Consider the following 26,957-nt stretch of genomic DNA (forward strand, 5'->3'; position numbering starts at 1 on the left):
ACCCTTCACTGAGTTTTAAAGGATAAGCATGTAAAAATGAGGAGTAGGCAGGAGGGATCAGGGCAGAAGCAAGAGCATGAGCAAAGGCTTAGAGGCAAGAAACATCATAGCTGTTTAGAAGAGATCCACATACTGCTGATACAACTGAAGGTAACATTTCTGGCAGGAGATGAAACTGTAGTGCCAGATGATGGTAGAATTTGGAGTTTATCCTACATGTTCATGTTTCTTCATGTGTGGCCTGTAGACTCTGTGCAGCAGCATCTCTTAGAATATTTGCAGAAATGCAAGTCTAAACCTACCCCAAGATGGGGAAAATTAATCCACAAGATCTGTTGTTTTTGCTCAGAGTTGGGATTTTCCCTATAAGGCTAACATAGAATGCTCTGTTTTTAACAAATATTTCTTCTATACTTTGTTAGGTTTACATAAACAGTGTTTATGAGAGAGTTTGTGCCTTACATGGGTGTTTTGGGGAGGTTCCCAAAGGAAGAATTGTAGTTACAAGGAGTTGATTATAAAATAAATACAGAGAATCTCTATACTACATAAAAAGAAGTAGAAAATTCCAAACAAATAGTAATTTGAAAGTTGAATTCAGGGGCGCCTGGGTGGCGCAGTCGGTTAAGCGTCCGACTTCAGCCAGGTCACGATCTCGCGGTCCGTGAGTTCGAGCCCCGCGTCAGGCTCTGGGCTGATGGCTCAGAGCCTGGAGCCTGTTTCCGATTCTGTGTCTCCCTCTCTCTCTGCCCCTCCCCTGTTCATGCTCTGTCTCTCTCTGTCCCAAAAATAAATAAAAACGTTGAAAAAAAAAATTAAAAAAAAAAAAGAAAGTTGAATTCATACCTACATTTTTAAGGATATATTTTCCTACTACTAATTTGGAAGTAAGAATTCCCTGAGACTTCTGTCAGTCAGTCTTCAGCCCTCCGCCCCCAGCTGTATGTGTGTGTGTGTGTGTGTGTGTGTGTGTGTGTGTGTGTGTGTGTGTAAAATTTGGGAGAAATGGAAAATTTTATATAACAATAGAGGGAACTTGTGATATATTTATAAATGTCCCATATATTTCTTTTACTGTACAGGAATTAGAAAATAAAAGAAGACTACAAAAACAGGCTGCTACTAATCAAAGTGCTACAGAAGTTCGGTTGAATAGAGCTCTGGAAGAGGCAGAAAAGTATAAATTGGAGTTAAGTAAATCAAGGCAAAATAACAAGGTATGGAAAAATTGAACAGTTTGAGTAGTGGTCACCTTTGGTAACTTCTTTTATGCAAGATTCAAAAATAATAGTTTTTAAATTATATTTCTTGATGTCATGGCAAACATTTCTCTTCATAGCAGAAAAACTTTCATCATCAATATGTACATCTTCAATAAGTTAGGATTATATTTCTTGGGCTATTGCCATAATTGGATGATAGCACACCTCTTTAGAGGATTCAGTCATTTTCCCATCCAAAAATCTTTATTGTGTGCACATATTATGTGCCAGGCCTTTTTCTAATCTCTGGGGATAGATGAAAGGAAAATGTCTCTTTTGCACCTCACGTCTGCTTCCTTCTCTGAGCCTCAATTTTTCAGTATATTAATGCAATTATGTGGTTCTCAAACTTGAGCGTGTATCAGAATTACCTGGAAGGCTTATTAAAACACACATTGCTGGGCCCCAACCCCAGAGTTTCAGATTTAGTAGGTCTGGGGTGAGGCCTGTTTTAACTACTTTAAGGAAGCAGTTTTAACAAGTTCCCAGGTTGATGCTGATGCCACTGGTTCTGAGACAACATTTTGATAGTCACTATTATAGGGTTGTTGTAAGGATGACTGTTGTATCCTGGTATCTAGCCAGTGATGGGCATAGAATTAGCACTCAGTCCCTGAAATGTCTGTTGAATAAATAAAGGCTCACATATCCATGTTGTGTAAAAACCTTTTGTATACTCTATTTTGTATATCAAAATCTTGTATAAATTTTGGCTATTAGTTTTTGGTTCCATGTCAGCCTAAAAGTGATGCTCCATTGGAATCTCTCCCTTAGGACAATAATGAATACTTTAACAATGACTTGGGTGATGAAATTAGGAGCCACTGTCATTATAGACACAGATGATACATTTTGGACTAAATTAATAACACTTAATAAGTGTTAGAACTAACACTAACACTATGTTAGAACATAGAACTAAACTGAACTTGATGAATCCTCTAACATGTTTAACAGAGGCAAATATGTTACAGTGACTAAAGAGCTTTAAGATATCTTCTGTGAGATAGTTTATGCTGTGTGATCAGACTATGTTCATGTTCAAGAGCCATCAATGATAGTATGATGACAGGGATTTATTAACAGAAGTTAGTAAGCAAGTTAGGAAGTCATCTTTATAACTTGCCAATAATTAGCATGCTCTTGGAGTATTTTCACTTTGGTGCACTCTGAAGGGATTTTGAAGAAAATGGAATAACCGTGTATATGCCAGGATTTGCTAATTCTTGGTTGTAGATGTGATGTCTGTTTTAGCACACACATTAGAGAAGCAGAAGGAAAAACATGTTTCCATGACAGCAATAATCCTAATCAGCCATTTTACAAATTCAAGTAATGAGGATTTGGTATGCGAACTCAGTTTAAAACCATCAACACTGTAAAAACAAATGTGTCCAAGATAAATTTCTGATCCCAAGTCAGCATTATGGGTGATGAGTTTAAAGACAGTTGGGATAACATTTTGTGTAACTATTTGCTATGAAGTAGGCATTTCGAGATCAGAGTTCTTAGACGTAACTTATTTCAGATTTCTGAAAAAATATGTGTAAGTCTTTAAGTTTTTCATTTTTAAATTATTTTGCTTTATTTCTAACTTCTGTCTTTGAAGGACTCTTTGGGCATATGCTGTAAGGTTTTTCTTTGTCATCTAGTCTGTATATAAGTTTTGTGAGGAGGTATATTTTATTTTCCATTTTAATTCTTTGTACTTTGCTTCTCATTCTCATTAGACATATAAATAGGTAGGTAATTAAAATTATTCAGGTCTGTATGTTTAAGAAATAGTAAATTTTCCATAAAATAGAACAAGATTTCCTCAGAGTCATAAGAAAGTTAAAGATTTATTTTAAAAATAATGATATATTTATTCTCCACAGAGGTTAGGAAACAAGTAATCTGGCCTTAGAATAAGAGTAACTTTCAAAATGAAAAGTCAGTCAGCTTAAACCAGATGCTGCATGAGTGCAGGGACCCTTACTGTCTCATCCATTGTTGGGTCTCAGTGCCTGAAACATAATAATTGCCCCTGAAACACACTGCAGGAAGGAATGAGGAAAAACAACTTTGTGATGGTTTAATTGGAATTCTTAAAAACAGGGCATTTGATGATTTGCTTGTAATCCATTTAAAACATGTCACCAAGTCCATGTCATTTAGGAACAAATAATTTCTAATTCTTCCTTAATTCATTCAGAAATATTTATGAGGGCCTTCTAGGTACCTGCCAGATTTTTACTAGAAGCTAGAGATATAAACATGATAAAAATAAATGTGGTGCTTATAATCACGCACTTCATAGTGAAGAAGCTGTGTGTTAGACAGTTCATCAAGCAAAACTAAGGTGCAACTGTGCTTTCAGCAGGTAACCAGGTCAAGGAATGCTTTTTTTTTTAAATTCTTTTTTTTTTTAATGTTATTTATTTTGAGAGAGACAGAGCACTAGCAGGGGCAGAGAGGGAGGGAGACACAGAACTTGAAGCAGGCTCCAGGCTCTGCGCTGTCAGCACAGAGCCCGACGCGGGGCTCAAACCCACAAACCACAAGATCATGACCTGAGCTGAAGTTGGACGCTTAACTGACTGAGCCAACCCTGCACCTCAAGGAATGCTTTTTTAAAAAGTAATTCTAAGCTAAGTTCTAAATAATATTAATGAGTTAGATGCTAGATTATGGACAAAAGGAATCCTATGTAAAAAATGGCACTGTGGCAGGAAGAAAGACAAGGTATGAAAGTCAGGGATGGATGTCAAGGGAGTGTTGCAAAGTGCGGCCTCCAACATTAGGTAGAGGCCAAACCATCTAGATCCTTTAGGCCATGTTAAGTGTTACAGGTTTTACCCAAAGAGTAGTATAAAGTCACTGTATGGCTATTTGAAAAAGGTGAAAGGAGACTATGCTATGATCAGATGTGTACCTGGAAAGTATTTCTGTGTGCTGTGTGGATAATTGATTGGAAGGATGGATGCTGGTTAAGAGGTGCAGTGTGAAAGATGAGGGAGCTTGGACTAAACTGATAGTGGTAGAATCAAGTTGCATTCTTTTATATGAGAATATCTAATTTTCCCAGCACCATTTATTGAAAACACTATCATTTTCCCATTATTAGGTGACTGTATATGCATGGATTAATTTCTGGGCTCTTGATTCTGTTCCAGTGGTCTATGTGTCTGCTTTTATGCCAATACCATACTATTTTAATTACTAATCTTACAATATAGCTTGAAATCAGGAAGTGTGATGCCTCCATGAGCAGGGAATGTTCTTCCATTTCTTTATATCTTCTCCAATTTCCTTTATAAGCTTTCTATAGTTTTCAGCATACCGATCTTTTACATCTTTGGTTATTTATCCCTAGGTATTTTATGCTTCTTGGTGCAATTGTGAATGGGATCAGTTTCTTTATTTGTCTTTCTGTTGCTTCATTATTAGTGTATAAGAATGCAACTGATTTCTGTACAATGATTTTATATCCTGCAACTTTGCTGAATTCAGCTATCAGTTCTAGCAGACTTTTGGGGGAGTCTATCGGATTTTCCATGTATAGTATCATGTCATCTGCAAAGAAAGCTTGACTTGATCTTTGCCAGTTTTGATGCCTTTGATTTCCTTTTGTTGCCTGATTGCTGATGCTAGAACTTCCAACACTATGTTAAACAACAGCGGTGAGAGTGGACCTCCCTGTCGTGTTCCTGATCTCAGGGAAAAAGCTCTCAGTTTTTCCCCATTGAGGATGATGTTAGCTGTGGGCTTTTCATAAATGGCTTTTATGATGTTTAAGTATGTTCCTTCTATCCCGACTTTCTCAAGGGTTTTTATTAAGAAAGGGTGCAGGGGCGCCTGGGTGGCGCAGTCGGTTAAGCGTCCGACTTCAGCCAGGTCATGATCTCGCGGTCCGTGAGTTCGAGCCCCGCGTCAGGCTCTGGGCTGATGGCTCGGAGCCTGGAGCCTGCTTCCGATTCTGTGTCTCCCTCTCTCTCTGCCCCTCCCCTGTTCATGCTCTGTCTCTCTCTGTCCTAAAAATAAAGTAAAAAACGTTGAAAAAAAAAATTTTTAAGAAAGGGTGCTGAATTTTGTCAAATGCCTTTTCTGCATCGATTGACAGGATCATATGGTTCTTATCTTTTCTTTTATTAATGTGATGTATCACATTGATTGATTTGCAAATGTTGAACCAGCCCTGCAGCCCAGGAATGAATCCCACTTGATCATGGTGAATAATTCTTTTTATATGCTGTTGAATTCGATTTGCTAGTATCTTATTGAGAATTTTTGCATCCATATTCATCAGGGATATTGGCCTGTGGTTCTCTTATTTTACTGGGTCTCTGGTTTACGAATGAAAGTAATACTGGCTTCATAGAATGAGTCTGGAAGTTTTCCTTCCCTTTCTATTTTTTGGAATAGCTTGAGAAGGATTGGTATTATCTCTGCTTTAAACGTCTGGTAGAACTCCCCTGGGAAGCCATCTGGTCCTGGACTCTTATTTGTTGGGAGATTTTTGATGACTGATTCAATTTCTTCGCTGGTTATGGGTCTGTTCAAGCTTTCTATTTCCTCCTGATTGAGTTTTGGAAGCGTGTGGATGTTTAGGAATTTGTCCATTTCTTCCAGGTTGTCCAGTTTGTTGGCATATAATTTTTCATAGTATTCCCTGATAATTGCTTGTATCTCTGAGGGATTGGTTGTAATAATTCCATTTTCATTCATGATTTTATCTATTTGGGTCATCTCCCTTTTCTTTTTGAGAAGCCTGGCTAGAGGTTTGTCAATTTTGTTTATTTTTTCAAAAAACCAACTCTTGGTTTCATTGATATGCTCTACAGTTTTTTTAGATTCTATATTGTTTATTTCTGCTCTGATCTTTACTATTTCTCTTCTTCTGCTGGGTTTAGGCTGCCTTTGCTGTTCTGCTTCTATTTCCTTTAGGTGTGCTGTTAGATTTTGTATTTGGGATTTTTCTTGTTTCTGGAGATAGGCCTGGATTGCAATGTATTTTCCTCTTAGGACTGCCTTTGCTGCATCACAAAGCGTTTGGATTGTTGTATTTTCATTTTCATTTGTTTCCATATATTTTTAAATTTCTTCTCTAATTGCCTGGTTGACCCACTCATTCTTTAGTAGGGTGTTCTTTAACCTCCATGCTTTTGGAGGTTTTCCAGACTTTTTCCTGTGGTTGATTTCAAGCTTCATAGCGTTGTGGTCTGAAAGTATGCATGGTATGATTTCAATTCTTGTATACTTATGAAGGGCTGTTTTGTGACCCAGTAGGTGATCTATCTTGGAGAATGTTCCATGTGCACTCGAGAAGAAAGTATCTTCTGTTGCTTTGGGATGCAGAGTTCTAAATATATCTGTCAGGTCCATCTGATCCAATGTCTCATTCAGGGCCCTTGTTTCTTTATTGACTGTGTGTCTAGATGATCTATCCATTGCTGTAAGTGGAGTGTTAAAGTCCCCTGCAATTACCACATTCTTATCAATAAGGTTGCTTATGTTTATGAGTAATTGTTTTATATATTTGGGGGCTCCTGTATTCGGCACATAGACATTTATAATTGTTAGCTCTTCCTGATGGGTAGACCCTGTGATTATTATATAATGCCCTTCTTCATCTCTTGTTACAGCCTTTAATTTAAAGTCTCGTTTGTCTGATATAAGTATGGCTACTCCAGCTTTCTTTTGACTTCCAGTAGCATGATAAATAGTTCTCCATCCCCTCACTCTCAATCTGAAGGTGTCCTCAGGTCTAAAATGAGTCTCTTGTAGACAGCAAATAGATGGGTCTTGTTTTTTTTATCCATTCTGATACCCTATGTCTTTTGGTTGGCGCATTTAGTCCATTTACATTCAGTGTTATTATAGAAAGATAGGGGTTTAGAGTCATTGTGATGTCTGTATGTTTTATGCTTGTAGCAATGTCTCTGGTACTTTGTCTCACAGGAGCCCCCTTAGGATCTCTTGTAGGGCTGGTTTAGTGGTGACGAATTCCTTCAGTTTTTGTTTGGGAAGACATTTATCTCTCCTTCTATTCTAAATGACAGACTTGCTGGATAAAGGATTCTCAGCTACATATTTTTTCCTCTTCATCACATTGAAGATCTCCTGCCATTCCTTTCTGGTCTGCCAAGTTTCAGAAGAGAGATGAGTCAGGAGTCTTATAGGTCTCCCTTTATATATTAGGGCACGTTTATCCCTTGCTGGTTTCAGAATTTTCTCTTTATCCTTGTATTTTGCCAGTTTCACTATGATATGTTGTGCAGAAGATTGATTCAAGTTACGTCTGAAGGGAGTTTTCTGTGCCTCTTGGATTTCAATGCCTTTTTCCTTCCCCAGTTCAGGGAAGTTCTCAGCTATTATTTCAAGAACACCTTCAGCACCTTTCCCTCTCTCTTCCTCCTCTGGAATACCAATTATGCGTATATTATTTCTCTTTAGTGCATTACTTAGTTCTCTAATTTTCCCCTCATACTCCTGGATTTTTTTTATTTGTCTCAGCTTCCTCTTTTTCCATAATTTTATCTTCTAGTTCACCTATTCTCTCCTCTGCCTCTTCATTCCGAGCCATTGTTGTTTCCATTTTATTTTGCAGCTCGTTTATAGTGTTTTTTAGTTCCTCCTGACTCTTCCTTAGTCCCTTGATCTCTATAGCAATAGATTCTCTGCTGTCCTCTATACTGTTTTCAAGCCCAGCGATTAATTTTATGACTATTATTCTAAATTCACTTTCTGTTATATTGTTTAAATCCTTTTTGATCAGTTCATTAGCTGTTATTTCCTGGAGATTCTTTTGAGGGGAATTCTTCCGTTTGGTCATTTTGGATAGTCCCTGGAGTGGTGCGGACCTGCAGGGCACTTCCCCTGTGCTGTCTTGAATAACTGGAGTTGGTGGGAGGGGCCGCAGTCAGACCTGATGTCTGCCCCCTGCCCACCGCTGGGGCCACAGTCTGACTGGTGTGTGCCTTCTCTTCCCCTCTCCTAGGGGCAGGATTCACTGTGGGGTGGCGTGGCCCATTTGGGCTACTTGCACACTGCCAGGCTTGTGGTGCTGGGGATCTGGCGTATTAGCTGGGGTGGATCTGCAAGGTGCACAGGGGCGGGAAGGGCAGGCTTAGCTCAATTCTCCTTCAGTGATCCCCTTTAGGAGGGGCCCTGTGGCAGCAGGAGGGAGTCAGACCCGCCACTGGAGGGGTGGCTCCACAGAAGCAAGCGTTGGGGGTTTGTGCGGTGCAAGCAAGTTCCCTGGCAGGAACCAGTTCCCTTTGGGATTTTGGCTGGGGGATGGGCGAGGGAGATGGCGCTGGCGAGCGCCTTTGTTCCCCGCCAAACTGAGCTCTGTCGTCAGGGGCTCAGCAACTCTCCCTCCCGTTGTTCTCCAGCCTTCCCGCTCTCTGAGCAGAGCTGTTAACTTATAACCTCCCAGATGTTAAGTCCCGCTTGCTGTCGGAACACACTCCCTCCAGCCCCTCCACTTTTGCAAGCCAGACTCAGGGGCTTGCTCTGCCAGCAGGCCGCCCCTCTGCCCCCGGCTCCCTCCCGCCAGTCTGAGTAGCCCGCACCGCCTCTCCGCCCTTCCTACTCTCTTCCGTGGGCCTCTCGTCTGTGCTTGGCTCCGGAGACTCCGTTCTGCTAATCCTCTGGCGGTTTTCTGGGTTATTTAGGCAGGTGTAGGTGGAATCTAAGTGGTCAGCAGGACGTGGTGAGCCCAGCATCCTCCTACACCACCATCTTCCCCGAAATCCAGAATCTTTACATTTTACCTATGTTGTCAAATTTATCGGCATATAATTTTTTTTGTTATTCCTTTATTGTCCTTTGAATAACTAGAGAATTTATATTGATGTTCTTCCCACATTCTCATAGATTTCTTTTTCTCCTTATTCTTGATATTGGTAATTTGTATCATCTTTTCTTGATCAGCCTTACTAGAACCTTACTAAATTGGTTTTTATTTATTTTTCCTCAGTTTTCTCTTTTATTGATTTCTATTTATTATTTCCTTCTCTCTCTTTAATTGGGTTCAATTTGTTCTTTTTCTAGTTACTTAAAAAGGGAACAGAATCTGTTGATTTGAACCCTTTCTTTTCTAATATAAACATTTAACATTGTAAATTTTCTTCTATGCATTCTTTTAGCTACAAAGTTTGATTTGTCATTTTTTCATTTTCATTCTATTCACATACTGTCTAATTTTCCTTTTGATTTCTTTTTTACTTATGAGTTATTTAGAAGCTTGTTGTTTCATTTACAAATATTTGGTAATTTTTCCAGATACTTTTTTTACTGATTTCTAATTTAATTCATGGTGGACATATAATGAATTTGTTTTTGTTTTTGTTTTTTTAAGTTTTTTATTTTAATTCAGTTATAGTTAACATACAAGGTTATATTAGTTAAAGGTAAACAATATACTGATTGAACAACTTTAAACATTTTCTGTACTCACATATCTGATAAACGTATTCTTAATCCCCATCACCTATTTCACCCATTGCCCTACTTACCTCTCTGTTAACCATCAGTTCTCTATAGTTCACTCTTAGTTTGTCTCTCTTTCATTCTCTCTTTCTCTCTTATGCTCATTTATTTTGTTTTTTAAATTCCACATATGAGTGAGATCATAAGGTATTTGTCTTTCTCTGACTTATTTCACTTAGCATTATATTCTCTAGCTCCATCCATGGTGTTGCAAATGGCAAGAGTTCATTCTTTTTGTGGCTTAATAATACTCCATTGTGTATATGCACTGCTTCTTTATCCTTTCATCTGTTGATGGACACTTGAGCTGCTTACCTATTTGATTATTTTAAATAACCAGAGGGATGCATATATATCTTTTTTTTTTAATTTTTTTTTCAACGTTTATTTATTTTTGGGACAGAGAGAGACAGAGCATGAATGGGGGAGGGGCAGAGAGAGAGGGAGACACAGAATCGGAAACAGGCTCCAGGCTCCGAGCCATCAGCCCAGAGCCTGACGCGGGGCTCGAACTCACGGACCGCGAGATCGTGACCTGGTTGAAGTCGGACGCTTAACCGACTGCGCCACCCAGGCGCCCCGCATATATATCTTTTTGAGTTATTCTTTTCATATTCTTTGGGTAAATATTGAGTAGTGGAGCTACTGGATCATATGGTATTTCTGTCTTGAAATTGTTGAGGAACCTCCATACTGTTTTCCAGAGAGGCTGCACCTGCTTGCATTCCCACCAACAGTGCATTGAGGGTTCCTTTTTCTCCACATCCTCACCAACACTTGTTTCTTGTGTTTTTGATTTTAGCCATTCTGGCATGTATGAAGTGATACCTCTTGTGGTTTGATTTGCATTTTCCTGAGGATGAGTGATGTTGAGCATCTTTTCATGTCTTTTGGCCATCTGTATGTCTTTGAAGAAATGTCTGTTCATGTCTTCGGCCCATTTTTGGATTATTTGGTTTTGGGTGTTGAGTTGTAGAAGTTCTTTATATATTTTGGATATTAACCCTTTATAGGATAGGCCATTTGCAAATACTTTCTCCCATTCAGTAGGTTGCATTTTAGTTTTGTTCATTGTTTACTTCACTGTGCAGAAGCTTTTTATTTTGATGTGATCCTAATAGTTATTTTTTTAAGCTTTATTTCCCTTTCCTCAGGAGACAGCTCTAGAAAAAATATTGCTATAGTTGATGTCACAGGAATTACTGCTGCTCTTCTAGGTTTTTTTTTTTTATCGTTTCAGGTCTCATGTTTAATCCATTTTGAGTTTATTTTTGTGTATGGTGTAAGAAAGTGGTCCAGTTTCGTTCTTTCACATGTAGCTGTCCAGTTTTTCCAACTCCATTTGTTAAAGACACTTTTTCCCATTGCATATTCTTTCCTCCTTAGTTGAGGATTAATTGACCATATAATTGTGGGTTTATTGGGGGCTCTATATTCTGTTCTATTAATCTGTTTTGTGCCAGTACCATACTGTTTTGATTACTTGAGCTTTGTAATATGACTTGAAGACTGGAATTGTAATACTTCCCTCTAGTTTTGTTTCTCTTTTTCAGGATTGTTTTGGCTACTTGGGGTCTTTTATGGTTCCATACAAATTTTAGGATTGTTTATTCTAGTTCTGTGAAAAGTGCTGTTGGTATTTTGATAGGGATTGAATTTAATCTGTAGATTGCTTGGTAGTATGGACATTTTAACAGTATTCGTTCTCCTATTTCATGAGCATGTTTATTATATCTTTCCATTTCTTTGTGTCATGTTCAATTTTTTCATCAGTGTTTCATAGTTTTCAGAGTACAAGTTTTTTACCTCTTTGGTTAGGTTTATTCCTAGGTATTTTATTATTTTTGGTGCAACTGTAATGGTATTCCTTGCTTAATTTCTCTTTGTGCTGCTTCATTATTAGTGTATAAAAATGCAAGAGATTTCTATACCTTGGTTTTGTATCCCTCAACTTAACTCATTTATCAGTGCTAGTAATTTTCTGGCGAACTTTTTAGGGTTTCCTATATAGAGTATCATGTCATCTGCACATAGTGAAAGTTTTACTTCTTCCTTACCAATTTGGATGCCTTTTATTTCTTTTTGTTGTCTGATTGCTGTGGCTAGGACTTCTAGTTCTATGGTGAATAAAAGTGATGAGAGTGGACATCCTTGTGTTACTTAGGGGAAAAGCTCTCAGTTTTTCACCACTGAGTAGGATATATGCTGTGGGATTTCAATATAAGGTCTTTATTATGTTTAGTTATGTTCCCTCTAAACCTAATTCGTTGAGTTTTTTGTTTTTATCATGAAGCATGTTGTATTTTGTCAAATGCTTTTTGGAAACGATCATATGGTTTGTATCCTGTTAGTGATGTGGTCTGTCATGTTGATAGATTTATGAATATTAAACCACCCTTGAATCCCAGGAATAAATCCCACTTGATCATGATGAGTGATTTTTTTAAATGTATTACTGGATTCAGTTTGCTAACATTGTGATGAGGAGTTTTGCATCTGTGTTCATCAGAGATATTGGCCTGTAGTTCTTTGTGTTTGTGGGTTTGTGTGTGTGTGTGTGTGTGTGTGTGTGTCTTTATCTAGTGTGGTTTTATCTAGTGTTGGTATCAGAGTAATACTAATCCCATAGAATGAATTTGGAAGTTTTTCTTCCTATTATGTTTATTGGAATAGTTTGAGGAGACTAGATAATAACTCTTCTTTAAATGTTTGATAGAATTTGGGGCACCTGGGTGTCTCAGTCAGTTAAGCATCTGGCTCTCAATTTCAGCTTAGGTCATGATCTCATGATTTGTGGGATCGAGCCCTGCATCAGGCTTCATGCTGACCATGGAGCCTTCTTGGGATTCTATGTCAACATAAATTAATAAAGATTAAAAAATAAAATATGTTCGATAGAATTTGCCTGAGAAGCTGTCTGGTTCTGGACTTTTGTTTGTTGGAAGTTTTTTGACTAGTTCAATTTCATTGCTGGTAATCAATCTGTTCACATTTTCTATTTCTTTCAGTTTTGGTAGGTTATTTGTTTCTAGGAATTTATCCATTTCTTCTAGGTTGTCCAATTTGTTGGCATATAGTGTCTCATAATACTCTCTTAAAATTCTTTATATGGTGTTGGTTGTCATTTTTCCTTTCATTTATGATTTTGTTTGAGTCCTCCTTTTTTTTTTTTTTTTGATGGGTCTCCCTGGAGATTTATCAATCTTGTTGATCTTTTCAAAGAACCAGCTCCTGGTGTCATTGATCTGTTCTATAATTTTTATAGTCTCTATATCATTTATTTCTGCTGTAACATTTGTTATTTTCTTCTTTTGGTTTTGGGTTTTGTTTGGTCTTTTTTTTTCTAGTTCCTTTAGGTGTAAGGTTAGGTTGTTTATTTAAGACTTTTTATGTTTGTTGAGATAGGCCTGTATTTATGTAAACTTCCCTTTTATTTTTTTTAATTTTTTTTTCAACGTTAATTTATTTTTGGGACAGAGAGAGACAGAGCGTGAATGGGGGAGGGGCAGAGAGAGAGGGAGACACAGAATCGGAAGCAGGCTCCAGGCTCCGAGCCATCAGCCCAGAGCCTGACGCGGGGCTCGAACTCATGGACCGCGAGATCGTGACCTGGCTGAAGTCGGACGCTTAACCGACTGTGCCACCCAGGCGCCCCATAAACTTCCCTTTTAGAAACACTTCTGCTATATCCCAAAGAGTTTGTACTGTTGTGTTTTCATTTTCATTTGTTTAGATGTAATTTTTTATTTCTTCTTTGATACCTTGGTTGACCCATTCATTTTTTAGTAGCCTATTATTTAACCTCTAGATATTTGTGTTCTTTCCAGATTTTCTCTTGTGATTGATTTCTAGTTTCATAGCACTGTGGTCAGAAAAGATGTATGGTGATTTATCTTTTAAATTCTGTTGAGACTTGTTTTGTGCCCTAATATGTGGTCTGTTCTGGAGAATGTTCCATGTGTGCTTGAAAAGAAAGTGTATTCTGCTATTGTAGGATGTTTTGAATGTATCTGTTAAGTCCACTTAGTCTCCTGTGTCATTCAAAGCCACTATTTCTTTGTTGATTTTTTGTTTAGATGACCTGTCCATTGATGTAAGTGGGATGTTAAAGTCCTCTACTATTATTGTGTTAGTATTGATTAGTTCCCTTATGTTTGTCTTTAACTGTTTTATGGATCTGGGTTCTTCCATGCTAGGTGTACAAATATTTTCAATTATTGTATCTTCTTCTTGGATTGTCCCCTTTATTATATATAGTGTTCTTTGCTTTATGTTACAGTGTTTTAAGTCTATTTTGTCTAAGTACTGCTATCCCAGCTTTCTTTTGACATCCATTTACAAAATAAATATTTCTCTATCCCCTTACTTTCAATCTGCAGGTATTTTTAGGTCTAAAATGAGTCTCTTATAGGCAGCATATAGATGGATTTTGTTTTTATCCACTTTGTCATCCTGTGTTTCCATTGGAGTATTTAGTCCATTTACATTCAAAGTAATTATTGATAGGTATGTATTTATTGTCATTTTGTTACTTGTTTTGTAGGATTTTTTTTTGTAGTTTTTCTCTGACTTTTGTCTTGCTCTCTTTCATGGTTTGCTGATTTTCTTTAGTGATATACTTGGATTCCTCTTTATTCTTTGCATATTTTTTTACTGTTTTTTGATTTATGGTTATCATTAGGTGTATATATAACATCTTCTACCTTTATCATAGTCTTATGAAGCTGATGGTTGCTTAAGAAAGAGAGGGAGAGAGAGAGAATCCCAAGCAGGCTCTGCAATGTCAGCACAGAGCCTGACCTAGGGCTCGAACCCTTGAACCATGAGATCATGACCTGAGCCGAAATCGAGTTGGCTGCTTAACTGACTGCTATGAACATGAGTGTACAATTATTCTTTTTAAGACCCTGGTTTCAGTTTTCTTGGGTATATATCCAGATGTGGAATTGCTGGATCGTATGGCAAATACTTGTTAATTTTTCAGGAAACAACCATACTGCTTTTCTACAGGAGCTCTCATTTTACATCCTCACCAATGGTGCATGAGGGTTCTAGTTTCTCTGTATTTTCACCAGCAGTTATTTTTTTGTGGTTTTGGTTTTATTTTTTCTATAGTAGTCATCCTAATATTTATTAGGGGGTTATTTCTCATTGTGGCTTTGATTTACATTTCCCTAACGATTAGTAATACTGACCACCTTTTTTGTGCTTGCTAGACATATGTATATCTTTTTTTGGAGAAATGTCTACAAAATAGGCAAGGACTTGAATTGGTTGACTGTGCTCTGTTACTGACTTGTAGGAATTCTTTACATATTCTGGATATTAATTCCTTGTCAGATATATGATTTGCAGAGATTTGCCATTCACTCTGTTGATTTTGTCCTTTAATGTAGTATTTTTTAAAATTTTTTTGTGGTTGCTTGTACTTTTGGCATCCTAAGGAATCACAACTGAATCCAATATCATGTACCATGTCCCCTGTGTTTTCTTCTAATAGTTTAATAATTTTAGGGTTTACATTTAGGTCTTTAACCAAACTTGAGTTAATTTTTGTAGATAGTATGATATAGAGGTACAGGCTCATTATTTTGCTTGGAGATACCAAGTTTCCAAGTACAGTGTGTTAAAGAGGATGTCCGTTCCCAGGGAATGGTCTTGGCACTCTTGTCAATATAATTATTTGTCCTTATGTGTTTATTTCTGGGCATTCTGTTCCATTGGTCTATGTCTTTTATGAAGGTATCACATTGCTTTGATCACTGTAGCTTTGTAATAAGTTTTGAAATCCAGAAGTATGAGATCTCCAACTTTGTTATTCATTTCAGGATTGTTTGACTATTTATATCCTTTTGAGATTCCATATGAATATTAGGATGGATATTTCCATTTCTGTAAAAAAACACAGTTGGGATTTTGATAGAGATGACATTGAATCTATAAATATCTTTTGGGTAGTATTGGCATCATAAAAATGTTAAGTCTTTCCAATCCACAAACACAGAATATCTGTCCATTTATTTGGATTTAAATACTTTCAGCAGTTTTCAAGTTTTCAGTGTAAAAGTCTTTCATCTTGGTTATGTTTATTCCTAAGTATTGTATTCTTTTGAATACAATGGTTATTGTATGGTTACAATACAATGGTTATTGTACAATGGTTATTTCTTTTTAGGAATATTCATTGTTAGTATATAAAACATAACTGATTTTGTGTATTGATTCTGTAACTTGCAGCTTTACCAAATGAATTTATTCTTAATAGTTTTCTTGTAGAATCTTTAGGGTTTTCCACATACATGTTTTATCTGTGAACAGGAATAATGTTTCTTCTTCTTCTTTTTTTTAATTTGGATGCCTTTTATTATTTTTCTTCCCTGGATGCTCTGACCAAGACTTCCAGTACTATGTTGGATAAAGTGGCAAAAGCAGGTATCCTTGTCTTGTTCTTGATAATGGAGTAAAATCTTCTGGTCTTTTACCACTGAGTATATTAGCTGTGGGCTTTTCATGTGGGGCTTTTATTATGTTGAAGTAGGATCATTGTTCCTTGTCTGTTTCATGTTTTTTAACATGAAAGCGTGTTTAATCTTCTCAAATCCTTTTTTGACATCATTCAAGAGGATTGTGTGTTTCTTTCATTGTGTTAATGTGAAGTGTTACATTGATTGATTTTCATTATGTTGAACCATCCTTGCTTCCAGGAATATATCCCCCTTGGTCATTCTGTACATTCCTTTTCATGTACTGTGGAATTGTGTGCTATTATTTTGTTGAGGATTTTCACGTAAGTATTTGTGAAGGATATAGGTCTGTAGTTTTTTTGTATTTTTGTCTGGCTTTGGTATTAGGCTGATGCTGTCTTCATAGAATGAGTTTGGAAGTGTTTTGTTCTCTTCAGTTTGGGTAAAGAATTTAAAGATGGTTCATGTTCTTTTTTTTTTAATATTTGGGAGAATTCACCAGTGAAGCCATCTAGTTCAGGGATTTCCTTGTTAAAAGGTTTTTGAATAGGGATTTCCTTATTAAAAGGTTTTTGAATACTCCTTCAATCTCCTAACTAGGTACAGATTTATTTGGATTTCCTGAACTGATTTCGTATTCATCATTCAGTTTTAGTAGACTGGGAATGTCTAGGAATTTGTTTCATCTAGGTTATCCAATTTATTGGTGTACCACTGTTCATAGTATTCTCTTATCTTCTGTATTTCTGGGATATCAGTTGTAATGTCTACTCTCCCATTAATTTAAAATCTTCCAAAAATAATAAATAAATAAATAAATAATAAAATCTCCCAAAATGGGGGCACCTGGGTGGCTCAGTTGGTTAAACGACTTCACCTAGGTCATGATCTCACGGTTTGTGAGTTTGAGCTCACGTTGGGCTCTGTGCTGACAGCTCAGAACCTGAAGCTTGCTTCTGATTCTGTTTCCCTTGCTTTCTGCCCCTCCCCCACTTGCACTCTCTTGTAAACGTTAAAAAAAAATTAAAAAATAAAATCTTCCAAAATGGCTTTGTTTCTGTAAAATCAGTTGCAATATCCCCTTTTTCATTTTTGTTACTATTATTTTTTTGAGAGTGAGCAAACATGAGCAGGGGAGGGGCAGAGGGAGAGAGAGAAGTTTAAGTAGACTCCATGCCCAGTGCAGGGCCCAGTGTGGGACTTGATCTCCCAAGCATGAGATCATGACCTGAGCCGAGATCATGAGTCAGACACTTAATAGACTGAGCCACCCAGGTGACTCTTGCTTTCATTTCTGATGTTAGTTGAGTCATCGTGTTTTGTTTTTTTTTTTTTAAGTCTAGGTAAAGGTTTGTCAATTTTATTGATCTTAACAAAGAATGAACTCTTGGTTTCATGGATTTTTCTCTACTGTTTTTTTATTCTCTATTTCATTTATCTCTGCTCTAAGCTTTATTTTCTATTTTCAACTAGCTTTGGGTTTAGTTCTCTAGTTATAGTGAGATTGTTGATTTGAGATATCTTCTTTTTTAATGTAAGCATTTATAGCTATACATTTCATTTTCCCCTTAGCACTGCTCTCACTGCATCCTATAACTTTTGTTATATTGGGTTTTCATCGTCATTTATCTGAAGATATTTTTCTAATTTCTCTTGTGATTTCTTCTTTGACCCATTGGTTGTTTAAAAGTATGTTAATTCCCACGTATTTATGGATTTTCCCTTTTCCTTCTGCTATTGATTTCTAGTTTCATTTCACTGTGAACAGGAAAGACACTTTGGTTTCAATCTTTTAAAATTTCCTAAGACTTGTTTGTGGCCTAAAATGGTCTATTTTGGAGAATGTTTCATGTGCACTTAAGAAAGATATATATTCTGCTTTTCTTGGGTGTCATGTTCTAATATGTCTTTTGGGTCCAGTTGGTCTTTAGGGTTGTTCAAGTACTGTTCTTATTGCTCTTCTTTCTGGTTCTATCCATTATTGTAAGTGGGGTATTGAAGTCTACTGTAACTGTAGAGCGGTTCTTTTTCTCCCACCAATTCTGTCCATGTTTGCTTCATATATTTAGGAACTCATGTTGGGTGCATATATAATTGTTATAGCTCCTTGGTGAATTGAGCCTTTTATTATTATATAATGGCCTTTTTTTGGTCTCTCGTACCTGTTTTGACTAAAAGTCTATTTTGTCTGGTATTATTGTAGCTACCTCCATCCTCTTGTGGTTACCATTTGCATGGATTATCTTTTTCCATCCTTTCATTTTCAATCTGTGTATGTCCTTAGATCTAAAGTGAGTCTTTTGTAGACAGTATATACTTGATCTTGTTTTTTAAATCCAATCTATGGGGACTTTAATTCACTTACATTTCAAGTTATTAGTGATGGGGAAGAAATTCCTGCTACCATTTTGTATTATTTTCTATATGTCTTAAAGCTCTTTTTGTCATTTAAACGTCTTAATTTCCTAGGAGTCTCAGCCCTGCTGCTTCTCAGGGCCTTAGATGTTGTATTTTATTCCTCTGCCCATAATCTCTTGCCCTTAGGCATTCATGGTTCTGCAGACCCCCAGTAGCCCTCAGGTGTAGCACTTCCCATCAGTGCTCTGAGTCAGGCAAGACAGTCCCTCAAGCAATCCTCAGACAAGTCAGAACATCACAAGTAAGTTCCACTCTTTTTTCCATGAATTTAGAGGCTTCTTTTTTCCACTAGGCCAGGAGAGTAAGGGGAAAGGGTGAGCATAAAGGCCATAAAGTTTCCTATCATTTTGAATGTGACTTTTTGTTGGTTAGGTGTTTGGTTGTTACTGCTGCTTAATTGGCTTCTAGAGTTCTCATGTTACATTGGGGAGTATATTGTATCTTCAGTGTTTCTCTGTGTATTTGTTGGGGGGAGAAGGGTCTGGAGCTTCCTAATCTTGGTGATATCACTGTCAATTATCTTTTACAGAGATTTATTTTGAAAGAAAAAGTCTAATATTCTATTATTTCTGGTACTTTTTTATGTGTATGTAGATTCAGATTTCCTTCTGGTATCATTGTCCTTTTGCATGAAAGACTTCCTTTAATATTTCTTTAAGATCTTCCTATACTTAAATAAATTCTACTGACCTGTCTTAAAGCTCACAGATATTTTTTCTGCACTGTCCAAATTGCTGCAGAGCTCATTCAGGTAATTTTTGCCAAGATTACAAACTCTGCCTTGTCAGACCACTGGCTGAATTCTCTGCCCAGCCCTCTAGACCACAGCTCTTGCCTTTCATGTTGCCTTTCCTAGGGGTCTCACTCTGCACGTGGGCTATCTAGGTATCTGCCAAGGATTTGAGGGAATTTTGAGGGCTCTTTTCTTTCCAGGATTTGCCACCTGGAAATTTCTACCACCCTGGCAACCCTGCTCTTTCATTCCTCAGCCCAGTAAAACTACTTTTTCCTTGAGGTCTATCTCCTGTGAACCCATTAAGTGGAAAGTGCTCTCAGAAGCCAGTTGAATATGGACCTCAGTCAGTTTATTTCCCTTTTTTCAAGGATCATATCATCTCCACTTTCTGCTTACTATTGATTACTCATCTGTGCCTTCAAATATGTTATTGTTACCCTCAGAAGGGTTTGGTCCATTATAAGTTACTCTGCCACTACTGGAATTAGAACTGAATTATATTTAAAATGCTTAAAATGTATGAGTTATCAAAGTCAGTTTTTCAGTAATGCAAAGAAGATTTACAAAAATTTTATATTTTAAAGGTAGTTATTACAAAGTGACTATAGTTTTTATAATTTGAAGACTATTTGGGATTTGTTTTTCCTTGTGCAGGATATAGCCAATGAAGACCACAAAAAAATTGAAGCATTAAAGTCTGAAAACAAGAAGCTAGAAAAACAAAAAGGAGAATTAATGATAGGGTTCAAGAAGCAGTTAAAATTAATTGATGTTTTAAAAAGGCAGAAGGTGAGTCTATTCTAAAAAAAACAGTTAAATTGTAGATATTTTTAGATGTATTTGATATGCTTAGGTACAAAATTTTACCAATAGAACATACATAATAAGATTTCTACATAAGATGTCATCCAAGCAAATGGATATTTTCAGGCAGATAAATTAGTAATGTGGAAAATGGGACTGGTAAATACAGTATGGGTACTCCCTAATAACAGAAAGTATATACAAGAGTATAATATACTATTATCTTATTGGATTGGTTTGCCTCTTTAAACACGGAAGAGTGAAAATGGATTCCAAATCACTCTTCCCTTCTCTACACATGAATTACCTGGTGGTGAGAAGATTCGAAGCCATGGCTCTGCCACTTTCCCTTTTTGCAAAGGTTACGTATTAAAATACTACTGAAGTGTTCTCTCAACAGGTTGATTCAGTAACCACCATGGACAAATAGGCTTTTACAGGCTGACCCTTGAATGTAATTATTTCAAATATGTTTATTGGGATTAGAGTACACATTCCAACAGAGCTTATCATTTGATAGCATATTTATATACACATTTTTATCAACTGCGTGTTGTCCTGTGGTCTACTCTTAATGCTAAAACAATATTGATTTGTTACAAACACAGATGCATATTGAAGCTGCCAAGATGCTGTCTTTCACCGAAGAGGAATTTATGAAGGCACTTGAATGGGGAAATTGATAAGTGACCTACTTTAATTAGTCTGTATAACTGACTGTGTGCCCCATATACATTTTATTTAAAGTTTTAATGATTTATTTTTACTCTTTATAAATAATTAAGATATTTGATAATGAAATCAAAGCAATTGCAACAAATTCCCTGTTTAGATTTGGGGTGGATAGAAAATTATTAGAAAATTGTGAGCACTTGCCTTTTTACATGAAGTATTTTATGCTCTGGTGATTTAGCTCTAATTAATAAAAACAGTACTAGCACATAAACTGTCATTTAAGTTCTTATTGACAATAAACCACTTTGAAATTCCTCACTCTTTACTATTCTTTTCCCTTATAGTAGAAAGAAAAAGATACTTTCCCTAAACACAAATACCAAGCTCTGAGCAGGAGGAGTAGTATGGAAAAGTTAGTCTCCTGGGTTTGGCTGTATTGTATTTATATAAAGGAAATGTTGTAATGTGGTGTGTAACTCAGCTGTTCAAATTATCAGTACAAGAACAAGAATTTGACTAATAGCAATTAATTTTATAGATAAAAAATATTCTGCAATTTAATTTTATCAGAAAACAAATATTTTCTTATAGATAATTGTTTACAAATGATGAAATACAGAGTTGCTTTAGAAAATCCAAATAGATTATGGATTCTATCACTGACCTGTGAAACAAAAGTCACACTGACATCTAGTGGTGAAAACAAAACAATCCAGGTTTTACCAAATCTTGATGGTATCACTTCTCTTCACAAATTTCACTCCTTTTCTGATATACTTTTCTAAACTCTTCACCAAGCATATCGATATCATCCTCCTTTTTAAATACTCCCTACAGGAAAAATATTTTGTGAGTTACTTCAGATGCCAGAATATTTAACTAAATGCTTCTAAGACTAACATATAGACTACAAAAATTTGTAAAGTTATCTCCAAGATAATGAAATCTATTTCATAGGTTTACAAATAATATCACTAGTCTCTGAAAATTATTACTCTATGTATAATGAAATCTTTGACCTGATTTCCTGATTTATTTATCAGCTCCAGTATAGGAATTTGTAATAGGAATCTGGAATTCTATTTTACTACCTCAGGTACCACTGCTTGGATTGGCTGAATGAGAATTTCATAAGGTATGAGAGCAGTCAGAGTTAAGAGACTGAGCTTTGCCAGATTCATGCGTGGGATTGGCTCTCACCTCCATTCTATGGTTGATCAGCAAACATTGTCTTGCAGGAAAGACTCCAGGTTTGGAGTTACATGCCCTTTAAGCAAGCCCTTTGAAATTCTTGATGCTTTTATTTACGTTTCTTTTCCTTACAGTACACAATAAAAGGCTCTTAAATATTTACTTATGTAATTTAAAGGAGCTAAAGAATAATTTAGGTCATTTAGGGCCATTAGGACCTAAAAATTAAAATCATTTTGGCAGAACAGGTTTGTTAGACTCTCCCTATCTCCACATTTATTTCCTTTTAAAAGTATCTAAACTGAGATTCTCCAGAATTTATAGTCTAATTTTTTTGAAATGAATTTCTTATAGCTTTTGTCAGTGTATCATTTCATATTCATTAATCCAATCAGCCAATTAGACTATAACATCCTGTGGGCAAGCAATAATTACTCATATATTTCCCTTTCTCTTTCCTTAGCACTGGACTGAACCCAAAATAAGCACTTTATTCTTACAATGGAATAAAATATCAAATGACATTTCTATTTGAAGGTTGTAAATTTTATTTACATGAGTCCAGATGTTTATGGGGCTTAGGAAAATCCATTGTTACTTCATTTATAGTCAGAATGTATTCCACTTATACATGAAAATCTGTTACCTTCTGGAAGTACTTTTAAAAATAGATTACTTAGTACCTACTTATAACCTCCCATTATACAGCAGCTCTGTCTCGGACTTGGTTCAAGCATGTGTCTGTTATCAGTGTTACCAATTACAAGAGTTTCCTGTACAAAAAGTATCACGGTTGCTTTAGGGTAGTTTAGTTTTAGACTTCCTACACCAAAAGGGAAAAAGAACTTCTAAAATTTAAATTCAGTAAATCTAGCTCCTACTTTAAGAATGTGCCAAGATTTGGGGCACCTGGGTGGCTCAGTCAGTTAAGCTTCCAACTTTAGCTCAAGTCATGCTCTCACAGTCCATGAGTTCAAGCACCAAGTCAGGCTCTGTGTGGACAGCTCAGAGCCTGGAGCCTGCTTCAGATTCTGTGTCTCCTTTCTCTCTGACTCTTTGCTGCTTGTACTCTGTCTCTCTCTCAAAAATAAACATTAAGAAAAAAGAAAAAAAATGTGCCAAGACCAACTCTAATTTTAGAGACAGATGTTCAATGACTGCCTCCGATCCCACTGCTGCTTTATAACAGCCACAAGTAAGTGAAACCCAGGCCCTCTGTTTTTTTCCCCATTATTAGAGTTTAGGAAGATTATACCTTGAATTAAATCTCACTTACTTTAGGAAGATATCCTAGTAATTTTGTAGCATGTTCTTTGAGAAGTTTTAGTCTTTCTTCTTCAATAATTGCATTAATACATCCTTGTCGTCTTTGCTGCAACTGCCATTCTTCCAGTTCACGTTGCTGGAAATGTAAATGAAATTTTATTGACACAGAATACATTAATATTTTAAGAAGTCGTCAAATAAAGCCATCTTGCAGTGGATTAGATAAAATTGAACTATTTTTTACACTAACTTCAGAAAATATTATGTAGTATATATATCTTTTATATTTATTATATATACACAAATCTCTTTTTTACAGTCACTATTCCCTTAAGGATACAAAAAAATAGGCATGGCTGGGATTTTAGGGAGGCAAGTATATGTCTTCAGGACAGTATCTTCATCACCAAGTAAAAAATGTACAAAGAAGGGACTTCCTAATTCAAATATTTATGTAATGTTTACCATATGCCAATTGCTGAAGGCAGCTTTCAGTGTAAAACAAAACCAAAAACTGGATGAAACAGAATAGGGATATCTAAAAGATAAATATTTCCATGTATGTTAAAGATTTTAAGAGCCCATATGAAGCACAGGAGTAGCAGCAAGAGTTCTAACAGGAGAACCAGTGTTTCTCAGGCAACAGTTCTGAATGCTCTCATGTAACCGCACCAAAATTCTGTGCCACATGCTATGGAAGAGATGGCCAGTTTTAAAAGTTTTAGGGCTTAAAAGAACTCTTACAGCATTGTATCCAAATAATCTCTTGTAAAGGGAAGGGTGCTAAAGGCAGGCCACTGAAGTAGTGATGAATTCCTACATAGGATTAAAGTAGTATTAATGTTGAGCTGGTCTGTGCAATAAGTAGTTTCCTAGGGTCACAATTTCTTCAAAACTCTTCATAGTTACCAAATAAAGATAAAGAAGGATGCTAGGACACAGCCATATCCAATGCCACTTAAGCCTTTAATGGCTTCTAATGAGACTATTTTGTCTACTATGATATTACCTTATTTGCATTACAGAATCAGAAGAAGCATTGGTAGCTGAGAAAAGACACTCTCTACCCATCTTGTTATTGAATCAAAGAGTTGAGTGGCTCTTACTTATTTTCTAAGATGATATAAAGTTATAGAATCTGGCATGGAATCGTTATACCTGAATTTATTTTGAGACTATATTTCTAAGGCTCCCTTATAATCATGTGTGATCACAACAGGACTTGGTTTCTGCCAATGGACTATAAGCAAAAGTGTCATATGGCAGATTCCAGGAATCAATCGTATACACCCACTTTGTTTCTCTTCAACTCTTCCATCTGCTACTTGAAACATGAAGGGTGAAGATCCAATTTAGACCATGAAGATAAAGGCTATAGGCTACAGAAGCCACAACTATCTATTATGCCACTATTAATTTGATGCTCTGTACCTGCAGCCAAACCTAATCCTAACTGATCTGTTCTTTATAAAAAGGAGATGCAAAAAAAAATTCTCAAACATTGTGAGGAAAGGTCAGTTGTTAGATTTTTGTCCAATGATGTACGGTCTCTATTTGGGGTAGAATATAAGATTTCTCTACTTGGGATGTGGCAAACACATTAAATATTTATCCTAAAAAACACTTTCAGAGTAAATTAGGGTAAATAGAAAGTATGAAACCAATTTGTCCATTTAGACAAACTCAATAGAACTGGTATTAGGTAAGTCTTTCCTGGGGAGTTTTATATTTTGTCTGACAAACCATATGATTTTTTTAGACGTAGACAGAATTGTAGTTACCTATTTAGGAATATATCTGAAATCTAAAAAAACAGAGTTAGAGCCTTATGGGATTAATGTGTTCCATGATCATGAAAATCCACCCTTGCTCTTGGGCAAGAAAAATGTGACCCAATCTCACAGACACTTTTAGCACACAGCTTTATATTAGGAATATTTACATTAGAAAAAATTAAGAAAATTAAGACATAAATTGTAGAAGTATCTATGCTTTAGGTGGTTTTATGTGATTTCCATGTATAGTTGCCTTGCTAACTTTTCTAGGAGCTTTTAATTAGCTCTGTAAGCCATGAGATGGGACGGTCTATCACTGTTTCTACCTCTTTCTACGCAAGGAGTATTCAACACCTTCTGATCATTTCAAAAGTCTTCTAATTTTCATCCTCCTTGACTGCTCTGCTTGTCTGACACTGTTGATCACCCTCCTTGATTCAACAAACATTTATTATTCACCACTTGTCAAGCAAAATGCTAGGTGCTTAAAGGTTAACCCTTAAAGGTTAGAGTAGATCATGACTGATTTATATCAAAGATAAGGAATTGGGATTTTATGCTGTAGGAATCCACTTAGGTTTAAGTACGAGGAGGACATAATGAATTTTTTAAGCCCATTATAACTAGTAGCAGATGGACTAGTCATATGGAGACCAGTAGATAACAATTTCAGTAGTCCACAGGAATGGTATTAAATGTCTGAACTAAGTTATTAAGAAAAGAAACTGGATTTAAGACTTATTACTGAAATGAAGTCAATGGAATTTGGTGGCTGACTAAAAATTATTAGATAGGAATGGGGAAAAGTCCAGGATGATTTCAAAGTCATAGACTTGGGTAACTGACTGAATATGCTGTCTTTAACCAAGATTCAGGCTACAGAAACTGTAAAAAGTTTGTGTGGAATGTTCACTTTTGGAAACTAAATTCTAAGGCACCTACAAGATTTCCAACTATATCATTTAGACAGCTAGAAATATGGCATCAGAACAAAAGCATGAAATGAATAAGAATAGAAGAGACCTAAAAATTGAACTCCAAGTATCCCCCCTCCCCCCTTCATGGAGCAGACAAAAAAAAGAGCTGACCTCGCTTGGTTTTCTGTGACTACAACCATCCAGATTCTCTTGCCTTTCTGACCATCTCTTGGTCTTGTCATTGTTTTTTTCCTCCTCCTTCTACTCCTAAATAAGAATGTTCGCTGAGACTCCATCATTGGCCCTCTGATTGTTTCTCATTATAATATATTCTTGGAATCTCTGTGTACTAATTAATGCCAGATATGTAAGTTTAGGAAAACTTGACCTAAGCTTTGCTCCTCTGAGTCCAGTGCCTTCAAGATATTTTCAATTTGTATTTCTATTTCAAGCCCAACATGATATAAACTGAAGTAACTATCTTTTTTCTCTGACTCAAAACATAACAGCACTTGGTATTCTTTGAGTTTCTCCTAGTTGAAACCTTGGAGTTATTTTGACTCCTTCCTCCAGTCTACCCTATATGATCCACCAACAAAACAAAACAAGACAAAACAAAACATACCAGTCTCATATTCCTTTAAAAATATTTAAACTCTTCCTTTCTTGCTTCTTCCATGCTTTGTTAACCTATTCTAGGTCCTCATCACCTCACTCTTGAATCACTACATTCTCTTCTTCCTAAGACCATGTTGTGATCACCAATTTCCTATTGTATCATGTCTAAACTCCTCTGCCTATCACTCAAGTTTCTCATTGTGGGTAATTCCATATGCTGCCAACTTAGAATAGCCTTCTTCTGCTTTTATTCATCTTTTATGTATTTCCAGGAAAACCCACATAGTTCTGCCATAAATGCACAGTTGACCCATGAACAACACAGGTTTGAACTGAGTGGGTCCACTTACCTGCAG

The 26,957-nt window shown here is 36.4% G+C and overlaps 2 protein-coding genes across 4 annotated transcripts in view; one reads left to right on the plus strand and one right to left on the minus strand.

Annotated features, from left to right (window-relative positions):
• TEX9 (testis expressed 9) overlaps positions 1-21,148 on the plus strand; it is a 63,782-nt gene extending 42,634 nt beyond the window's left edge. For 2 of the 3 annotated variants that reach the window (XM_025919724.2, XM_086710760.1), the window contains 3 exons: positions 1,083-1,217; positions 20,010-20,144; positions 20,768-21,148. In XM_025919724.2, coding sequence (XP_025775509.1) covers positions 1,083-1,217; positions 20,010-20,144; positions 20,768-20,842 — 345 coding nt within the window. In that variant the 3' untranslated portion in view covers positions 20,843-21,148. The remainder of the gene's footprint in view (positions 1-1,082; positions 1,218-20,009; positions 20,145-20,767) is intronic. The other variant, XM_086710761.1, reaches the window with a different exon arrangement.
• Positions 20,608-26,957, minus strand: part of MNS1 (meiosis specific nuclear structural 1) — a 48,330-nt gene continuing 41,980 nt past the window's right edge. The window contains exons 9-10 of the mRNA XM_086710758.1: positions 23,302-23,427; positions 20,608-21,665 (exon numbers count right to left, since the gene is read on the minus strand). Coding sequence (XP_086566884.1) covers positions 21,573-21,665; positions 23,302-23,427 — 219 coding nt within the window. The 3' untranslated portion in view covers positions 20,608-21,572. The remainder of the gene's footprint in view (positions 21,666-23,301; positions 23,428-26,957) is intronic.

The sequence above is a fragment of the Puma concolor genome, chromosome B3 (assembly GCF_028749965.1).
Source record: "Puma concolor isolate L17-30 chromosome B3, mPumCon1.1.hap2, whole genome shotgun sequence".
In the NCBI taxonomy this organism is placed as follows: Eukaryota; Metazoa; Chordata; class Mammalia; order Carnivora; family Felidae; genus Puma; species Puma concolor.